This window comes from Ceratotherium simum, chromosome X (assembly GCF_057802395.1).
Source record: "Ceratotherium simum simum isolate JZ-2026a chromosome X, ASM5780239v1, whole genome shotgun sequence".
Taxonomy (NCBI): Eukaryota; Metazoa; Chordata; class Mammalia; order Perissodactyla; family Rhinocerotidae; genus Ceratotherium; species Ceratotherium simum.
In genome coordinates this window covers 16,968,580-16,986,618 of record NC_141940.1, presented here as the reverse complement: position 1 = coordinate 16,986,618, position 18,039 = coordinate 16,968,580, and the positions used below count along the sequence as shown (strand labels likewise).

The 18,039-nt window shown below is 46.5% G+C and overlaps 1 protein-coding gene across 1 annotated transcript; it reads right to left on the bottom strand.

The window, feature by feature from the left end:
* Positions 1-2,271: 2,271 nt before the first annotated feature.
* LOC147911758 (small integral membrane protein 10-like protein 2A) lies at positions 2,272-2,475 on the bottom strand. Its single transcript, XM_087427663.1, has one exon. The coding sequence runs from the start codon at positions 2,473-2,475 to the stop codon at positions 2,272-2,274; it is 204 nt and encodes a 67-aa protein (XP_087283789.1).
* Between the last annotated feature and the right edge of the window lie 15,564 nt (positions 2,476-18,039).

The window sequence follows — 18,039 nt, the reverse complement described above, 5'->3', positions numbered from 1 at the left end:
CGGGGTCTGCTGTTTAAGCCCCCCAGTCTGTGGTATTGGTTACGGCAGTTGAGCGGACTAATCCACATGCAGAGGAATCTGCTCTAACACTGGGGAACCTTCCCCTTGGCCTTCCCCAGGGAGCACCTGCACCCCCTGAGCCTGGCAACTCGCCACGGGGAGCAGGACAGCCCCAGACCTCTCAGAGCCTCATTGGAAAGTGCCTCTAAGTCAACGCTTGTGCCATGGACCCAGCACAGCCCTGCAGTAGTAGCTACACAGGGTGGAGGGGGTGCTATGGAGGTCAGGGGACAGTGGAGTTCTAGCCTGAGTCTGACCCCTTCCTCTGTGATGTTCTACCAGTTCCTGCATACGCTTAGCATCAGGCAGCACCCCACCCTGCTTAGAGTGTGCACTTTGGTTATTGTGGTGGATGTTCGGCCTCACGGCGCACGCGTGACCCCCACTGTCTTGCTATTATGACCAACACTAAAATGTGAGAACCTTGTATAAACACCACGGGGCGCTTGTCCAATTTTTAAGTTTTCAAAAATTAATCACATTTTTTGTTTGGTTTTTACCTTAAGTATGACATCACAGAGGTTTGGTGATGCAAAGTTTCATAGAGTGAACAAGCTCTGGGCTAACTGAGGATTACCGCCATTTCTAGTTTTGAAGCATTTCTTCGTGGTCTATGAGTTGCTTGGAAAGCATGGAAATCATATTTCATGTGATGACTCAGGAACATTTAAGGACCTCATACACTATTGCAGAAAGGCAGGAAGGCAGAATCTACCCGGCCTTGTGTGCCACTCCGCAATGCCCCTCCCAAATTTCCTTCTAATTGCAGTAAATTCATTTTTAATAGTTTTAATTTTTAATCAAAGCAATACATGCATGTATAGTTTTTAAAAATCAAATAGTACAAAAGGGGCATAATGAAAAGCAGTGAATCCTGCCCATCCTTCTGCACTCTCTGTTCTCCAACCCAGAGGCAAAACTTGACACGCCTGTTGAGAGGTTACCTCCATTTTTCTCAATAACGTGCTTTTATTACAACTTGTTGACTTGGTGACGTGAGGCCTTTTCTGCTGACTCCAGCAGTCCCCTTGGCTCTCTTCCCTCGGTCTGCTTGTGTCACTACTTCTCACTCTTCTGTTGGTGTCCTTGTTCACTTTACTAATATGATCCGTAAACCTGTCTTATTCTTTCAACTGGAGACAGTACCTGGGCTTCCTGCCTCATGAGAAGAACACCCCTGTTCCATTTCCTCCCCGCTGCCTGCCAACTTGCTGCGTGTCCTCGCACACTGTCAAAGTTGGGAACATTCCCATCTGCTCTCTAACCACAATGAAGTCTTCCTGCTTTTCCTAGAGATTCACTCTAAAAACGGAAACCGTGAACTCAATATTTCCATTGCAGTGTTATTTAAATACTGTTCACTGAGTAGCAAAGTGGGATGCTACAATTGGATTTTCTCATCTGTGCCTGCAGAGTCTTGGTCCACGTACAATGATCAAGCTCATTCCGCCTCTTGCTCCTGGCTACAGTTCACAAGCAGGCCCCATCTGAGGTCACTTTTATAGCATGCTTTCCATGTACAGTTGGAAATCTTTGTTTCCTGTAGCTTCTGTTTGCCATTGTGTTTCTTTTGGGATGAAGAAATGTATGCCTTCCAGGTCATGTTATTGATTTCCTCCAGCTGCAAACTCCATCCATCTGTTGCTGAGAATTCATTCCCTTCAGTTGGAAGTCTGTTAGTCTTATTCTAATTTGGAAGATTGGCCTCCGATTGGGACCATTCCTGTACAGTTGCTCTTTATTTAACTTGTTAGCAACCTTTCCTTTTTTCCTTGGGGCATCCTGTGCCCATTGTCATTTCCTGAAGTTCGTGCTGTCTTTTGTTTTATGGATGCAAGCACTTCTCAAACATTTTGAGGATTTTCAGATTTCTAAGTTCTTTTCTGGTCCTTGAATTCTCCATTTCCTTGAGAGTCCACTTTTCGTTATATCTCAGGCTTTTTTGGTTATACTGCAGGCATTCCGCAAATCATGATTCTACTGGCCCATTTCTATTAGAAGAGGAGGCAATGGAAAGACAGACGGGCCAGTCCGCAGGTGCGAGGGGAGCTGGTTGCTTTGCTCTAGGGCGGTGAGCTGGTGGGTGGAAGGCAGCCATGCTGCCCGGGACACACACACACACACACACACACACACACACCCATGTCCCCAAGTTAGTTACTGACACCCACACACACACACACACACACCCATGTCCCCAAGTTAGTTGCTCTAAATATGTATCTGCAGGCGGACGTTGAGCATCACGGAGGCCACGACGTAGAAGTAGGGGAAGTTCATGCGCAGCCGCCAGGCCAGGTGGAAGAAGGAGAGCAGCGTGCGCGTGAGCCCCTTGCAGAAGGCGCCGTCGGAGCCGCGGGCCGCCACCGAGCGCGACAGCCGCACCGCCGGGCCCGACAGGGCCGCCGCCGCCATCGGGCTGGCGGAGCTTCCCGTACCGTGCCCGGAGCCCCGGGCCCCCAGCCGGCTCCGCGGAACCACCGACCGACGGACAGAGGGACGCACGCGGGGGGAATCGGTGCGGGAGGCCGAATGGGCGGCCGCAGATGCGAGCTGCGCTGCGCGGAGGGCGCCCTCCTTCCCCTGCAGCGCTCTGGCCCGGGATTGGTGATGCCCCGCTGCGGGGCGCAGCAGGGTAAGTTGCCTCAGGGCAATCAGTCTTTGTCCTACTAAGTTTGGATTTTAAAAATACACCCCCAGGCTGAGTGATTTTCTGCTAAGTCTGCCTAATCCCTTTGCTGTTGTAGAGATCGTATTTAACAGACCACCTGTTGAGTCTTCCTGAGCAACCCTCAATTCTTTGCCTCTGAAGTGTGTTTATTCATTTGGTCTTGGAATCTGTAAAATACTTACGTTCTTCCAAAAAATTTTGCAAGTTGGAAAAGCTCCCGCTTGTAGATTTTGTTATTTGCAATGGCTACAAGCATGGTCAATGAAGATGTGGCTCTGCATGGGCTTCAAATCCTGCACCAGGATTGGTGAGCTCTGTAATCTGGGGCATTGATGTCAGGGCCTTGGCGGCAGGGTCAGGGGTCTCCAGGCCAGATTGAAGTTCTCTCCTCGTTAAGGTAAGAAAGGTAGTAGGTAATCTGTCACCTTCCTATGCAAAGCTGTCCTTTTGGCCACTTCATGAAGACCGCCAATCCACATCTGCATATTGTAGAGGTGGCGGGGGCATCTCCTCTTCCTGCTTGTGGGAGAGGCAGAGGAAGGGTGACCAGCATGGTTCTGCGAAACATCAGTCCAGAAGTCGTGAGGACCAAAGCTGGAAGCAGTGAGCATGCAGTTGACTCCTGTTCCTGCCTGCATTGCAATCATGGTCCCTCGAGTCTTAGGACGTTATCATTACACCTCAATCGCATCCACTACAACAGCCAAGAACAGGAGACACTTGGGGAGATTTGGGGGTTACCTCTCATGTGTATTTTTAACCCAGGATCAGCAAGTATAGGTAAACAAATACATAAGTAAGTAAAATGGGCAGGTGGGTTTTTTTTCCAAGAGGACAAAGAAATTTGGAACTGAAGAAGTCTTTTTGTTTCTTTTCTTTTTTTAAAAAATTTTTTGTTTATTGCAGTAACATTGGTTTATAACATTGTATAAATTTCAGGTGTACATCATTATACTTCTATTTCTGCATAGATTACATCATGTTTACCACCCAAATACTAATTACAACCCATCACCACACACATGTGCCGAATTATCCCTTTCGCCCTCCTCCCTCCCCCCTTCCCCTCTGGTAACCACCAATCCAATCTCAGTCTCTATGTGTTTGTTTATTGTTGTTGTTATCTACTACTTAATGAAGGAAATCATAAGGTATTTTACCTTCTCCCTCTGACTTTTTTTTTTTTTTTTTTTTTTTTTGATTCGATTATCCATTTAATTTTGTAAACAACAACAACAACAAACAAAACAGGTATTTTATATGCAATGTGTACAATGTGCTGTATGTCACAAACTTAAATAAGGCACACTAAGAGAAAGATATAACCTCTGACTTATTTCACTTTGCTTTTTGTTTGTTTTCAATTATGTTTGCTTGCTGAAATTGTATCAACTCATTGTGGTCACATTGATTATATCATGCTGGTAAGAAGCTCTGATTGGCTGTTGATGACATCATAAGAATCATTGGGACATTGGTTTTATTGTACATTCAGTCGTGGACATCTTAATCAGGAAAGGGGAAAAGTGAATGGTTCTTCATTGGTACAGTTTGACAAATAAAAATGCAGAGAGCAAGAGGACACACACACAACAGAAGGGGCCATGCAAACAGAACAGTTTAGAGCCACTGACCAAGGGGAGGGAGAGCTGTAGCTGCCTTGCTTCTCTGGGGGGTGGGGATTCTCGGTGCCTTGGGGCTGAGCCCAAAGGTTTAAAGGCTGAATGAGGTGCCTCTGTGTTTCACCCTTTGGAGTCTGCAATGCTAGCATGAGAGGGTTTTCTCATCCAGCCTGATGGACTCCAATTCACAGGGTCCCACAGAGGCAGCAGGGAGGCCCGCAGGAAGGCTCAGCACAGGCGGCCTGGTCAGCAGTGGAGTGGATGGGCCCAGGGGATTCCATGCATCAGCAGCTGCTGGGAGTGAACTCGAGGGGACTTGGCTACATGTTCTGCTCGACTGCACCCTTTGCGACCTGTGCCTCACGCGCCCCAGGGACCATTTTGTGTCCCTGTCTCCTGGGCGGAGCCTGGGGAAGTCTTGAGGTGTGTCACTTCTTCCATTTATTGAGGAACCAAAAAAAGAAGTTAAATCAGAACACTGAAGAAGGCAAGCCCCTTAGCAATCCCTCCTTTCTATTGGCTGCCTAAATCACATCAGCTTATCTCCAAGTTGGAACATTTTAAGAAACATTTTAAGGACCATTCTTTTTATGGGCCAGACCATATGAGCCTCCCTGAGAACCACTGGCCTGAGGGTACATGTGAAGACTAAAGGGAATCGATTTCTGGCACTGGACACCCTGGCTCTCAGAACAGGGGTCTTGGTGCCCAGGCCTGTGTATATACCAGAGTGGAAATTAGTAAAAGAGACCTTAACTAAATTGGAGTCTGGAAGGCCTATAGGGGAAGCTCTCCAGCCCTCTCACACATGTCAATTACTCCAAACAGAAAGAGACAAACATCTTCCAGAGGATGTACTGAAGGAAGTACTACTACTGAAGGAAGATTTCTCTCCCCACCTAGCAGCAGCCCAGGCAATGAGAAACCCCACAGCCCAGCCAATGAGAAACACTGCAGCTCAGCCAATAAGAAGCTGTTGCCGCCCTGAACTGTTGCTTTCCCCCAATGGACTTTCCTTTAGAACAACCTCTCCCTACACCCCCTTTTCCTCTATAAAAGTAGCTCCCCTCAGGTTGTTTTCCCAGCTTGCCTATGGTTTACCGTAGCATGCACATCCTGAATTGCAATTCTTTTGGCTATTTCCAAATAAACTCGTTTTGAGGGTAAAATAACTGGTGAATTTGCCTTTTAAATTGGCAGTGTCCATCCCATTGCCTGAAGTTAGATCTGAAGTTACATGCATCTGAAAACATCTGAGCAGCTGTCTACAGGGGAAATGAGTGTGTGCGTGTGTGTTTATCAGATGGATATGCTGAGGGCACTCCCACAGAACACCACTCCTATGAAAACCTTATAAAAAGTTATAATATCTGAAGAAAGCAGCAGAGCTTGCTAAATTTGGTAAACTCATTTTGAGGATAAAATAACAGGCGAGTTTCCATTATGTTAACACCAGTATACATAATGCCTGGACCGTGTGTGACGTACAGAGCTCCCTTGTTCACATGGAGGACAAGGGTCTCTGATCCTCCTCAAGACACAGGACATTCCACGCACTTCATTTGGCCCTTACCCCTTCTGTCTTCTACCTTTTCCTTAAAATGTTCCAACTCGGAGATAAGCTGACGTGATTTAGGCAACCAATAGAAAGGAGGGATTGCTAAGGGGCTCGCCTTCTTCAGTGTTCTTATTTCACTTCTTTTTTTGGTTCCTGGCCCCACCCCAGGAGGGCCAATGTCTGCCAAGCCTTTGGGAGCGACTGATGACTTCTCAGCACATTCGGGGGTGGTCTTCCAGGCACTCACTCTTCAAGGGGATTTTGGTGAGGCCCAAAACAAGAGTGACTCAGGTTGTCGAGGCTTTGAGTGTGCAGGAAGTTGCTGGGGCAGAAGTCTCCTCCAGACACAGGGAGGTGGACCCCGCCGGTCCTCTGCAGTAGGTCCAGCACTGGTGTCCTCGCAAGCTTCCTCCCTCCCTCCCATTTTTTCTTTCTGTCTATGTACCCGTCCAGCTGTCTCTCTGTCCATCTAGCTGTTTCCCATGAACTCAGGGTATGATTAGAGCCTGGCCTGCAGACAGAGAGGCACAGACATGAGGGTCTGGTCCCTCCTGTGTGGGGTCTGAGTTCCTCTGCTGATCCAGGCAGGTGGTCCGGGTCAGGCTTGGGCAGCCATTGCTCTTCCGGGTGAAGGTTTAATATTGGTGACTGTGCCAAGTCCCAGAGCAAGGCTCTGGACTATTCACATGCCCTGGCCCAGCCCTACGGTGGAGCAGTGGGGACCCCTCCTCATGAGGGGAAGGAGGTGTGGTGCAATTGACACTCACCATCCACAGTTAGGCCGAACGTCACAGGTTAAGGGCACGGTCCTCCACCAGACCGCCCTCACTTCAGAATCCAGCCCTAAGTCAGGAGTCCTCAGGGCCACCTGCTCTCGGACCAAGAAACAGATGGGCCAAGTTCTTGATCAGGCCACCTGCAGAGGAAAGTTACAGATGCTCAGTGAACATTCAGTGTCATTTTCATTCAACTTTTATTCAAACACACGCAGACCAGAGAAATTAAAACAGTGTCTGTCTTGATAAGATTTACAATGAAGGTTGAAAAATCGAATACTCTGGATGCAGAAAAGCAGGCATTTTCATAGCATTGACGGGGGTAAGGAATGGCAAAAATCTTTCAGAGGAGGTTTGTAAATATCTTATAAATGAAGAAAATGAATGCCCTGTGATTACATGGCTGCATTCACAACACTCAAACACTAAGAGACACTTTCACAAGTCAGACATTAAATGAGTGCAGTCCCAACCTTTCTTCTTAATGTATTAAGACCAAAAAACGCACTTATATTCAAAGAAATATAAAGTACGACAATCATGAGCTATTACTATTCGCTAATATATTTTAAAACTTAAGAAAACTCTTAATACCCCATTTTGGTAATGTCAAGAGGAAATGAACATTCTCTCAGATTTTTAAACAGTATTTCAAACAGACAGTGTTTTTCGAGGACAACTTCATTATGAATGTCAAAAGCTTATAAATGTCTAATACATTTTGTCGAAGATGATCCACATCCAGAAGGTTGTCCATCCGTGGAAGATGTGGCCCAATATGCTGACCATCTCAGGAACTCATTCCACAGGGAAGGAAGTGCAGCAATGGGTCCATGACGCTGAAATGGCCCCGTCTTACCACGGGCCCAGCACTCAAAGCAGCTGGCAAGATGGTCTAGAAGAGTACAGGAGGAGAGGGAGCAAGTGGGTTCTGAGGGCCAGGGGAGTGAAGGAGACAGAAAGCAGGTCGGGCTATATGGAGAAGGGGAAGGAAGCCAGATGGATCCGAGTGAAGGCTCTGGAGGAGAAGGAGCGAGAGGTCTGTTACTGGGGACCAACCCCACACCAAGTGATGAATTGATTAATCAGGCCTTTTGACTGTTGATACACTGGGGCCTTTTCATTTTCTGACCAATATGTCAGAACATGCATCTCTGAGCAAACAGGTAAATGAGCCTCAGAGACCCCTTTAGTTTTGGGGGGGCAGGTGTGAGAGCCTGAGCAATGAGAGCACTGGCACCAGGATGCTGTAACCATCCTGGCATTGCAGAAACTCAAAGAATCTAGCCATGACCTGCGGCATCTTAGCTTCTGCACCCCTGACTCCTTCTCTGTGTCTCCTTTCTTGCTGTCAGTTGGTGAGCAGACTATTAACATCTAAGCCTTCCTGGGGTTGTGGGCGGACTCTCTTCTCAGCCCGCTCTCTGTCCTCAGGAGGTCTCATCCACTGCAGGGTCTCCCACATGGAACCTCCTGCAAGGACTCCCAGCCCTGGGTCTTTCTTCCTCCCTCAATTCCAGACTGTATTTCCACTCAACTACTGTTCATCTTTATTTCAAATCTCCTTGAGATCTCAAAATTGTTGTAATGTGAATTCTTTATCTTCCATTTTCTTCCCCAAACTGTTCTGTCCTTGTGTGTCTTTTCTCACTTGGTGGGACCACCGTCCACCCAGGCAGCAGCAGCATCAAGCCAGCAGGAGCCCCTGACCCCTTGACCTCCCTTTCTTCACATGGCGGCCACTGCACACTCACTCCATGCCATGTTCACCCAAGTTTTCATTTCGTCTTCACTGCACCTTTAGGAGCGCCAACATTCATTCCCACCCGCCTGGACTCTAACAGCCTTCTCATGACTAAATGGCCTCCCTTCTCTAGTGATTCTGTTCTGATCCATTCTGCACACTGATACCCAAATGATAGAGTTGAAAAGCAAATTGACTCTTGTTACTCAAGGCCTTCAATTCTTGATGGATTCTACCACATCCAACCCAGGGTTGTTTGCTCTGGGCTGCCTTTCCCCCTCATCTTCCATCCTTAACTCTCTTCTCCCCTCAGACCACACTATGCATTCTTCCCTGAGCAGACCATGTTGTCTCCCACTCCTGCTCCTGTGCACCTGCTCCTCCCTAGTCCTTTACACAGCCTCCCCTCTCTCCTCTGTACCCCATCAACTCTCCTGCAATACACAGTTCAGCCTGGTGCATCCTTTCCTCACACACTGGCCTGAGGGAGTCAACCAAATCTCCAAGAGCCCTTTGCCAATTTCTCTATCACAACACCCCCCACATTGTGCCTTCCGGCAAAACCAGTCCATGGGCAAGAGAGTTTGTGAATTCCTCAAGAGGGAATATTTCCAGAGATCTACCAATGGAAAGCACTATTTCATATATAGGTAGTACCTATACGTATATTTATTGAATCCCCATATATACCATGCTCTATACTGAGCTATATTATATTATTACATATGGAAACTAGTGATAGATTTAGAGAGGAGAATTGAGACATATATATGTTTGAAAAATTAGGACAAGTTGATCTGTTAATTAGCATGGAGAAATTACATAGATGAAAGTGATAAAGTTGTGAAGAAGCAATTGGAGAACTAGACGGTGTGGTGTAAGATGCAGATTATGTGCTTTGAATGGTAATTAGAAAATGCAGATTTATACGGGCTGCATTGGTGTGGGAAGGCTGCAGGAAAGGGGGGAGATATGATTTGAAACATGAAGGATGATGATTTTAAAATAACGAGTATAGTAGGTGAGAGCTTGGTGTGCACCAGTCACCAAGAAAGGGCTTTGCATTAAATCAAGGATTATGACAACAGCCCCATGAGAGGGTTCTTACTGGCACACTCACTTAACAAACGAAGAAATAGAGGCACAACAATCATCTAACGTGACCCAGCTGACAGGAGGAACAGCTGGTACATGAATCCCAGCGGCAAAGGTCCAGCCCATATACAGAACCACTAGCAATAACGCCTAGTAGGTGAGTAATGACTCCTGATTCCTCCCAGACAAGCAGAAGCCCAGGGTGTTGGCCTGGGATAAAGTGTGAATGGGACAGAAAAACTGGTGACATAAAGATCAAGAGGATATAGGTGATCTGAGAAACAGGACCTGTGTGGTATGGGCCGTCCCATGCCAGGCATTAAAAGAGCCCAGCAGGTATCCATCTAGAGGACCAGTCTGAGGGACAAGCCTTAGTCCAGGTGTTGAGAGAGGTGGCAGGTGCTGGAGACAGGAGTCACATCAGCAGCCCCCATCTTCCCTCTCTTCCCTCCCCATGTGAATAAAGGTCACAGATGCATGGCCTCACTGATTGCTGACAAAGCCTGCAACAGCTCTCCTGCCCTCTGGATCTTTCTCAAAGTCTGACCCCTGACCCCACAAGCCCAGCTCTGGAAGACCTCACCAGAAGCTTTCTCGGGGCTTGCAAATGTGCAACCAGACTCTGGTGGATAAGACACCTATCAGGACCAACGGCTGTGTTCTTAGCACTCTCAACTATCTGCTGTCTGCTTGTAGTGTCTTAGTTTCCTCCCCCACAGCTTGGAACTAATTTTAATATTTTTTGATTTTGGTGTTTCTTGGTAGTTCTGTTTGAGCACTAGGAAGCCGTGTCTGCAGCTGACTGTGATATCCCAGGTATATTAGAGTTCTCCAGTGAGGCAGAACCATCATGAGATATGATATATATATATATATATATATATATATATCTGATATATATGAGATGAGATTTGTCATAAGGAATTTGGTTCACGCATTTATGGAGGCTCAGAAGTTCCACAGTCTTCCGTCTCTAAGCTAGAAACCAAGGAAAGCTGGTGGTATAATTTAGTCCAAGTCCACAGGCCAGAGAGACAGGGAAGCTGATGGGGTCAATCCCAGACCAAGGGCAGGAGAAGATGAGACAAGATGTTCCCCCTCATGCAGTGAGGCAGGAAACATGTGACAAGTCTTCCTTCTTGCACCTTTTGTTCTATTCAGGCCTCAATGGATTGGATAACGCCCACCCTCATGGAGGAGGGCAATCTTCCTTACTGCGTCCACCAATTCAAATGCCAGTCTCATCCAGAAACACCCCCACAGACACAAGCAGAAATAATGTTTAATCTGGGCACGCTGTGGCCAGTCAAGTTGACACATAAAATTAACCCTCACAGTGGTTAGGACAACATCAGAAACTATTGCATAACAACGTTCACACTGAAGCCTCACCACGGCAACCAAAGTGATAGTTCCTGTGTCAGGATAGTGCCGGCATTAGAGAGTCCTTCCCAGGGGCACTGTCCACTGTGAGCGTGCAGTCCACCTAACATGACCCGTGGCTTGTGGTCTACCTCCCGTGGTAGAGTGTAGGTGAGGTGAACATTCAAGGTAGTCAGTCCTAGAGGAGCTGAACCTACCTGTTTGTACAGCTCACAGATTGAGAGCAGCTGCAAGAATCTCTCAGCAGATGGCCTCCTGAAAGGCAATGGGCTTCCAGCCTCACCTTGAAGAATCAGGAAGCTTCGTGCGTGACCTTTGCAGCAGAGATATGAAGTCCCCTTATCTTTCATCTTATAGCTGCAGAAGAAATAACTCTTCTGGGGGTTGAGGGTGGGAACATGACATCAGGGAAGCAGTCAGAGAGGTAGTGACTTATGCCTGGGCCTTGACGAATGGGCGAGAGTTCCACAGACAGAAAGGTAGGAAATGATCTGAAAATCATGACAAGGGTGTTGAGCGTTGTTTGAATTAATCGCTGGGACCAATCCTGGAAGGCTTCCGTGAGTGACTGTGTTGTTGGTTTTCCTTGGTCTTCCCCAAATGTCTGCAACCTTAACTGAATTGCCCAAATTCCAAGTGCAAACTTTTGGTCTTTCATGCCGTGCCCAGCCAATACTATCTGATCCCAGAGCTCAGGTGATTCCACTGCATCCCTACTCTGATGTTTCTTCATGTCCATATCTAATAGCAAAGAAGAACTCATATCTACCTCTAGGGATGGGAGGATGAAAGCATAGAGGGCTTCCTGGAGGCGGATGCAGTTGAGCTAGGATTAAATGAACTGAGTGATCAAGATTTCCAAAATCTGAGATGACAGGAAACAAAGTAAAAGATACATTCCAAGCCTTAGAAGTAGAGCTTGGCATTGAGGGATGGAAACAGATGTAGAAAGAGGTAACAATATGAGCAAAGATTCCAGTCAATTAGCGGGGTCTTGGGGTATGAGCCGAGTGTGCACTCTTAGACCTGGAGAGAGTGGACAGTCTTCCCGTCAATCATTGCAGGCCCACCAATGGCGATGTCTGAAGGCGGGACCATAGAAACGACGTCGAGGCAGCCATAACGGTTGACGAGGCTCTTTAAAGCTGGATTGTGCAGTGCGGCTTCCGTGGACTGTTATCCTCGGTGACGAGGGAACATGGCGGCTCCCTTTCCTGCCATCTCCCAAGTGTAAGTTTACTTTATTTCCTGGTCGGCTGTCCGCAGTGTGCTCTTGAGGGAATCGGGGAGATGGTGTGTGCTGATGCACTTGGACAGAAGTGTCCCCTGGAGTCTGCATCGAGGGCAGAGCAGGCCCCTTCGCCGCGATCGGGCTCAGGGTTGAGCTTTCTGTGACAACGTGAGGAAACGTTCAGATCATGTGGTTGTGGAAATGTGGGTCTTGGACCCCCTGTTCGTGGTCTCGATGACCTGCGGTGTGGACAGCTTAGAAATGAGGAAAGGGCTGGGGCGGTGGGCCGGGGGGTGTGGGTCCAGGACGGGCCGTGGCCGTTGGCCGCCAGGGAGCTGATGTGGCCTTTGATTGTAGGGTGTCGTTGGGGGGATGTTGTCGTTGGGGGGATGTTGTGGCCGGGTCTTTGTTACATCTTGGTCGTTTCCGTGAGATTTTTCGGGAGTGGCAGGATTTCCGCTCTTTTCGACCTTGAAAGAGGAAAGCGAGGGGCTGAGGGAGCGTGTGCGAGTGTGACAGCTGAGGGCCGACAGCTGCCTTTGAGCGAGTGTTGTGTTCACTGCACAACGTGAGTGTGTCTTTCATACCATTTGTTGGGCACATTTCGGAACGGGCTTCTTCATGTGTTGCCTTAAGAAGAGAACAATCCTGGTAACTTCAAGGTGACGATGAGTCAGCAGCCGGCCTGGTCGGCTCGGGCTTGTTCCCTGACCTCCGGGATCCGCCTTCAGTCCCGGGTGAAGGCTGTGTGGCATTTTCATGTCCTAAAATGTGCGTGTATCTAATGTCATTGCATTCCATCGGGAGTGCTCCAGACGCCTTTCATGCGTTTCCATAAAAAGTGTTGTGTCATTTCCACCTTTGGAAGGAGAAAAATAGCGGTCTGGTTTGCAAGACCTTGTTGCCTTAAGTCCCTGAAGGGAATCCCATCCCCAGGATCCTATTTCCTGTTTTATTTTACAGTATAATGGCGTGGGGTGGCTCTTTTTGTTGTTGTTCATGATATTGCAGTCCTTTGAATTTGTTTCATCTTGATATTAGCTGTGTTTCCTAAACATTCTTCAAATGAGAGTCTTTTCCGTGTGCACTTTCGGGACTGAATTGCCCGGCTGGGCCCTGAAAGTTTTACAAGCTCTGTGAAGGCCCCTTAGCGCTCCTGTCAGCCAAGTCTGGACCCTGTTGGACATTGAATTTTACGTGTTCATCCTCATGCATTTAATTACGAGGTCCTGTTGCTCCTCATAAACTTCCTTTAAATGGTTTGGGGAAAATTTCAATTTAGAGAGGAGGAATTTAGCGTCTGATTGAGCGCCTAAGTTTATAATATAACTGCGTGTTTGAAATAATTTATATTGTTCTATTCAGGTCTTGTTCCCTATTCATAATTTTTCTTAAAAATACACGTTTTGAGGTCCTCTCAATTTACAAGGCAGAACCTTCAGTTGGCTGAGTCCCTGAGGTTTTCCGACAGTGACTGCTCTTCACCGTATGTCGAGGTCCAGCGGTAACAGGTTTGGGAATGTGTTTTACAGAACAATGGCATTTGGTATCATTTTATTCTATTAAATGTACGTCCTGATCCTTTTCATAAGCTTTGTGTTAAAATTTTCAAGTTGTCTTCAATTTACAAATGAGGAGAAGATTGTTCTGATCGTCTTTGTGCGTCTTGCTTTACGACAGTTACCGGCTTCAAGAGGTCCGGTAGCCGAACCTTTCAGTTTATTTACTATTAGAACTTTTTCTTATCCTTAAATTTTTGAAATTTTCGTTTTTATGTTTCTTATTGCTTAGATCTAATAAGAATGAAGAAAAGTTTGCTTTCAATGTAAAAAATTCACACATTGAGCATCTGCCTGACGTTGTTGTTTTACGACGGTGAATTCCCGGAAGTGCGGGTCACTGGCCACTGCTGGGAGCCATTTGGGTTCCTCCGGGATTTCATTTCTTGCAATAATTGTTTGTTGAGTATGACGTTATTCAATTCAGCTCTGTCCTGAGCCTTTTCATGCATTTCCTCTGACAATCGTGGGGCATTTTGAATTTACGTATAAGGAAAGTCGCCCCCAGAATGAATGCTCTCTGCTCTCCAGGCGGGAATGTCCCTCGCAGGTCATCGTGCATACTTTTGAATAGTATTTTAGAGCCATAATTGTGCATTGAATATGTCGTTATTTCTTTTAAGTGTTGACCTAAGTCCTCCTTCCCAGGTGTTCTCCCAGAGAATGACTGATCTGTGTAGTTTCTTTACAAACAAGGAGGATATGACAGTTTACATCCTGACCAGTTGGCCCAAGACCACTCCTTTCCTCCTAGTTTGAAGTCCTGGGCCAGGCTGGGCATGCTCCTCCCCCACCCACATCGCAAAGGGTGTTGTCCCCACCTCTCTGGACGCGAGTGTTGAGTGTGCCTTAGTGCCTCGGGTGCTAGCACATTGGCTTAAGAAACAGACAGTGCCTGCCTGTGTATTCTCATTCCTCCATCGTGTGACACCTAATGAGTATTCAAGGGGAGAATGAAATGAAAGGAAAACTGTTGTTTTGCTCAAAACCCTGAGGACCCTAATCACTGAGAATAACCTGATACTGGTGTTAAGTACAACAGTAACTTCCTGTGGACAATGGTCTTGGTTGAGTTTGCTTATGAGTCTTTTTCTGGTTGATTCATCATATTGAGTGAATTATGTATATTATCTAATGTAGAAATGATTTAATGACTTTAATATTGGTGGAACATTGATGTTCTCTAAATCCACCTCGATTACATTTAGAAATGTAAAATATTCTTTGCTGGTATTTGGATTTTACTTTCTCTGTGTCATTGGTACTGGCAGATTCCTGCCAATACCAATTTCAGGAATTGGGACACTAACTAACCTCACCAGTCCTGGCTTTTGAGGTGGAGCCCCACACCTGAAACAATATCTAAGTGTGGGATGAAGGTAGTTTTATTCCATGCCCATTGCCCATAGTATTCTAGGGTATATTGCAAACTAAGAGCAAATTCCCCAGTCTATATATGACCAAATGTCCAGTGTTTTCCATTGTTTTCTCCTCAAAGACCTATGTTCAATGTCAGATGGTAGTAACATTATGTAATATATGAAATTTTTCATGAAATTGTTCTGAATTCAATTAGCTCATGCTTAGTTTTAGCAATTTTTGAACTTACTCTGTTACCAATTACTGAGACTAATATAACAACAACACAGTTGTATAATATGCATCTCATGGTCTATTAAGAAGAACACAAAGCCCATGTGAATGATCCACTGCACATAATCTTGCATGGCATGTAAGTGTCAGTAGTTGGTAACAAAGTGAGAACAATAACCCATTCCAAAGGTTTGTTACCTGTGCTTTTAGGTATGAGTCAATTGCCTTATTACTGAAGAGAAGAAATGCAGTTCTGAGACTCCCCTTCTAGCAAATAACTGACAGTACCTCTCAACGTAATATTTAATATTCCTCTCGATGTTTGAGTAAAGCAGGATGAACCATGAGTCATTTTGAAGGGGCAATGAGGCCTCTAAAGCAGCAGTCTTATCTTGTGGTTGATTCATGCAGTGCCAGTCTTACAGTACCTTTCATTCTTTTGGCCTACCTCACACAGGCTGCATGATTGGGTACTCTGGCCCTATCAACCATTTCCAGAAATTCCTCTGAATAAGGGAAAGAGGAAGTTTGTCCCTGCAACTCATCTCATATGAGTTTCCAAGTAACCTCATTTTCCTGTACAAGTGCTGGGCTCTCCACCCACAGTCAACTCTCCCTGCAGGTTTGTACAGTCACCATCTCCTTCAGGACCTGTGGTGGAAAAGTCCAGTTTGTCAGCCTGTGGGCCTGTAATGAGGAGAGAGTGGAATGGGAACCAATAGTCAAGACCAGCCAGACAGGTGAGTGCCATCTCATGCTTGTGAGCCGACCGAGTTGGGGGAGGGTAGCCCTCCTCTCCTGTCAGCTGTACCCCCATTTCAGATGGTGTGGAACTCCCTTCCCTGAGTCTCTAAGACAGGAACTTCCGGCAATGTCAGGGGCACTCCCTGGGCACTGCTTAGTAACCCCATTGCAGAGACCGTGTGTACAGTCAATTTCTTCACTAGTCAAGGGCATCTTCTTCCAGTCCTCGTTTGTGTTCCTCTACTCCCTGTGGGTGCCACTGTTACAGACACTTTGACCTTATTAGAATGTCACATTTCAAAAAAAACCTGATTTCGACATTTTCACATCAAGGTTTTGGCTGTCTTTTTATCCTGTTGGAAAACCCTTGCAAGACCAGGCAGAAGCAGGATGGACTGGGTACTATTGTCAAAAACAGCCTTCGGGAATCCAGAGATTGTGGGAGATTGCTCATGTGCTTTTTCTTTCAGGTACGAGAATGTGGATTTGCATGTAATTTAAAGGCAGCTCTAACTAGGACGGGGGGAAATGATGAGATCCGTACACCGAGTGGGTGCCAGAGACTGGTAGTCTGCCAGTCCAGACCTGCTATGGGTGGGTGGGCATTTATGTGGCGGTGGTCCTGCAGGCAAAGGCTAACAATTCAAGTAATAAATAGGTCAATACTTCTTTCAATATATAGCTTTCTGCACGTTGTTGGCCATTTTGTTGCCTTGGAGATGTTGTAGTGGTCAGACACTGTGTTTCATTGACAATACGTTATTGTTATCTGAGTGCAAAAGACCTTGGTCTCTTTCCTACTCTCATCTTTGAGCTTCAGTTTCCACATTTGCAACATGGGAGTCAAGCCTTGCAATCAGGGGTGTTGTGAGAATCAAGAGTGATAATCCTTGTAAAGTGCTCAGCACACAGCAGGTGCTGAAGGAAGTAGCTCACCACTCCCCGAATCCATCTGTTGGAGCAGAATCTTTTGGCTTGATTTAATCGCTCCTCACCCTGTCAGCCCCCACTCCCACTTCAGGTCTTTAGACCTTGCCACAATTGACAACTAAATGTCTATTTCCTTTCACAGGGCCAGCAAATGTCCTCAGAGGTTACTGGGCATCTCTCTAGAAACCAACCTCTTTAATTCTCCTATGATGCCAGGAGGAAGCTGGCCATTCAGACTTTGCCTTCTCTGAGCCGCGTGCTTTTCTGGCCAGCCAGACGCCTCACATCGAAGCTGATGTGGCTCAGCACCAAGTTCGGGCTGGACGGTACTTGTTAACTGGCAGTGCCACAGAGGTCTCAACTCTTCCTTGCCTATATAAAGTCACTTCTTTTCTGGGCGGTGGTTAATTCGTTGAAGATCAAGTAAAGACTTTTGACAGTTGAGGGGAGTGCTAAATGTAAATATGGCCTATCTAAGGTGCATTCAAAGACACCTGTAACCTTTAATCCACAGATACCTCTGCTTCCTCTATCGCTTTATTAGGACTGGTTTTATCCACAAGGTGGCATCACGGAACCCGATATTCACTCACCAAAGGTCAAAACAATCCACACTTCTTTGTGATTAGAAACTACAGTCTGTACCCTCTATACAGCGTGTTGATATCACAAAGACATTCCTTTGTCCTTGTAATTGCTTACTTCATTTTAGAGCCTAGGAAGGTGGGGATCAATTTGCTTGTCTACCCAGTGAATTCCTGGTATGTGAGATCCTTAGAAAAACCCATACTCAAGCCCGTGTTCCTTCTCCAAGTGACATGATGGTGACCATGACTGGCTTAATTGCTATTCAAAAACACGTGTGAAACGGCAATAACTGTGATGCCTTCTTCCTCTTCCACACACACTTGTTGTTCCCACTCCCCATCAAAGTCATCTTAGCTCACTTCATGGAGGAGGGGTGGGGAAGACCAAAATGAAGGGTTTAATGGGTAAATCCACTGACTATTGGTGTTTAAAAATAAGTCACGGGGTTGAGGATTCCAAAAGAGTGACCCTACTTGGTGGCATTC

Excerpts from the sequence above, each read along its gene's own strand:
- LOC147911758 (XM_087427663.1), bottom strand. The coding sequence starts at position 2,475 with ATGGCGGCGGCGGCCCTGTCGGGCCCGGCGGTGCGGCTGTCGCGCTCG.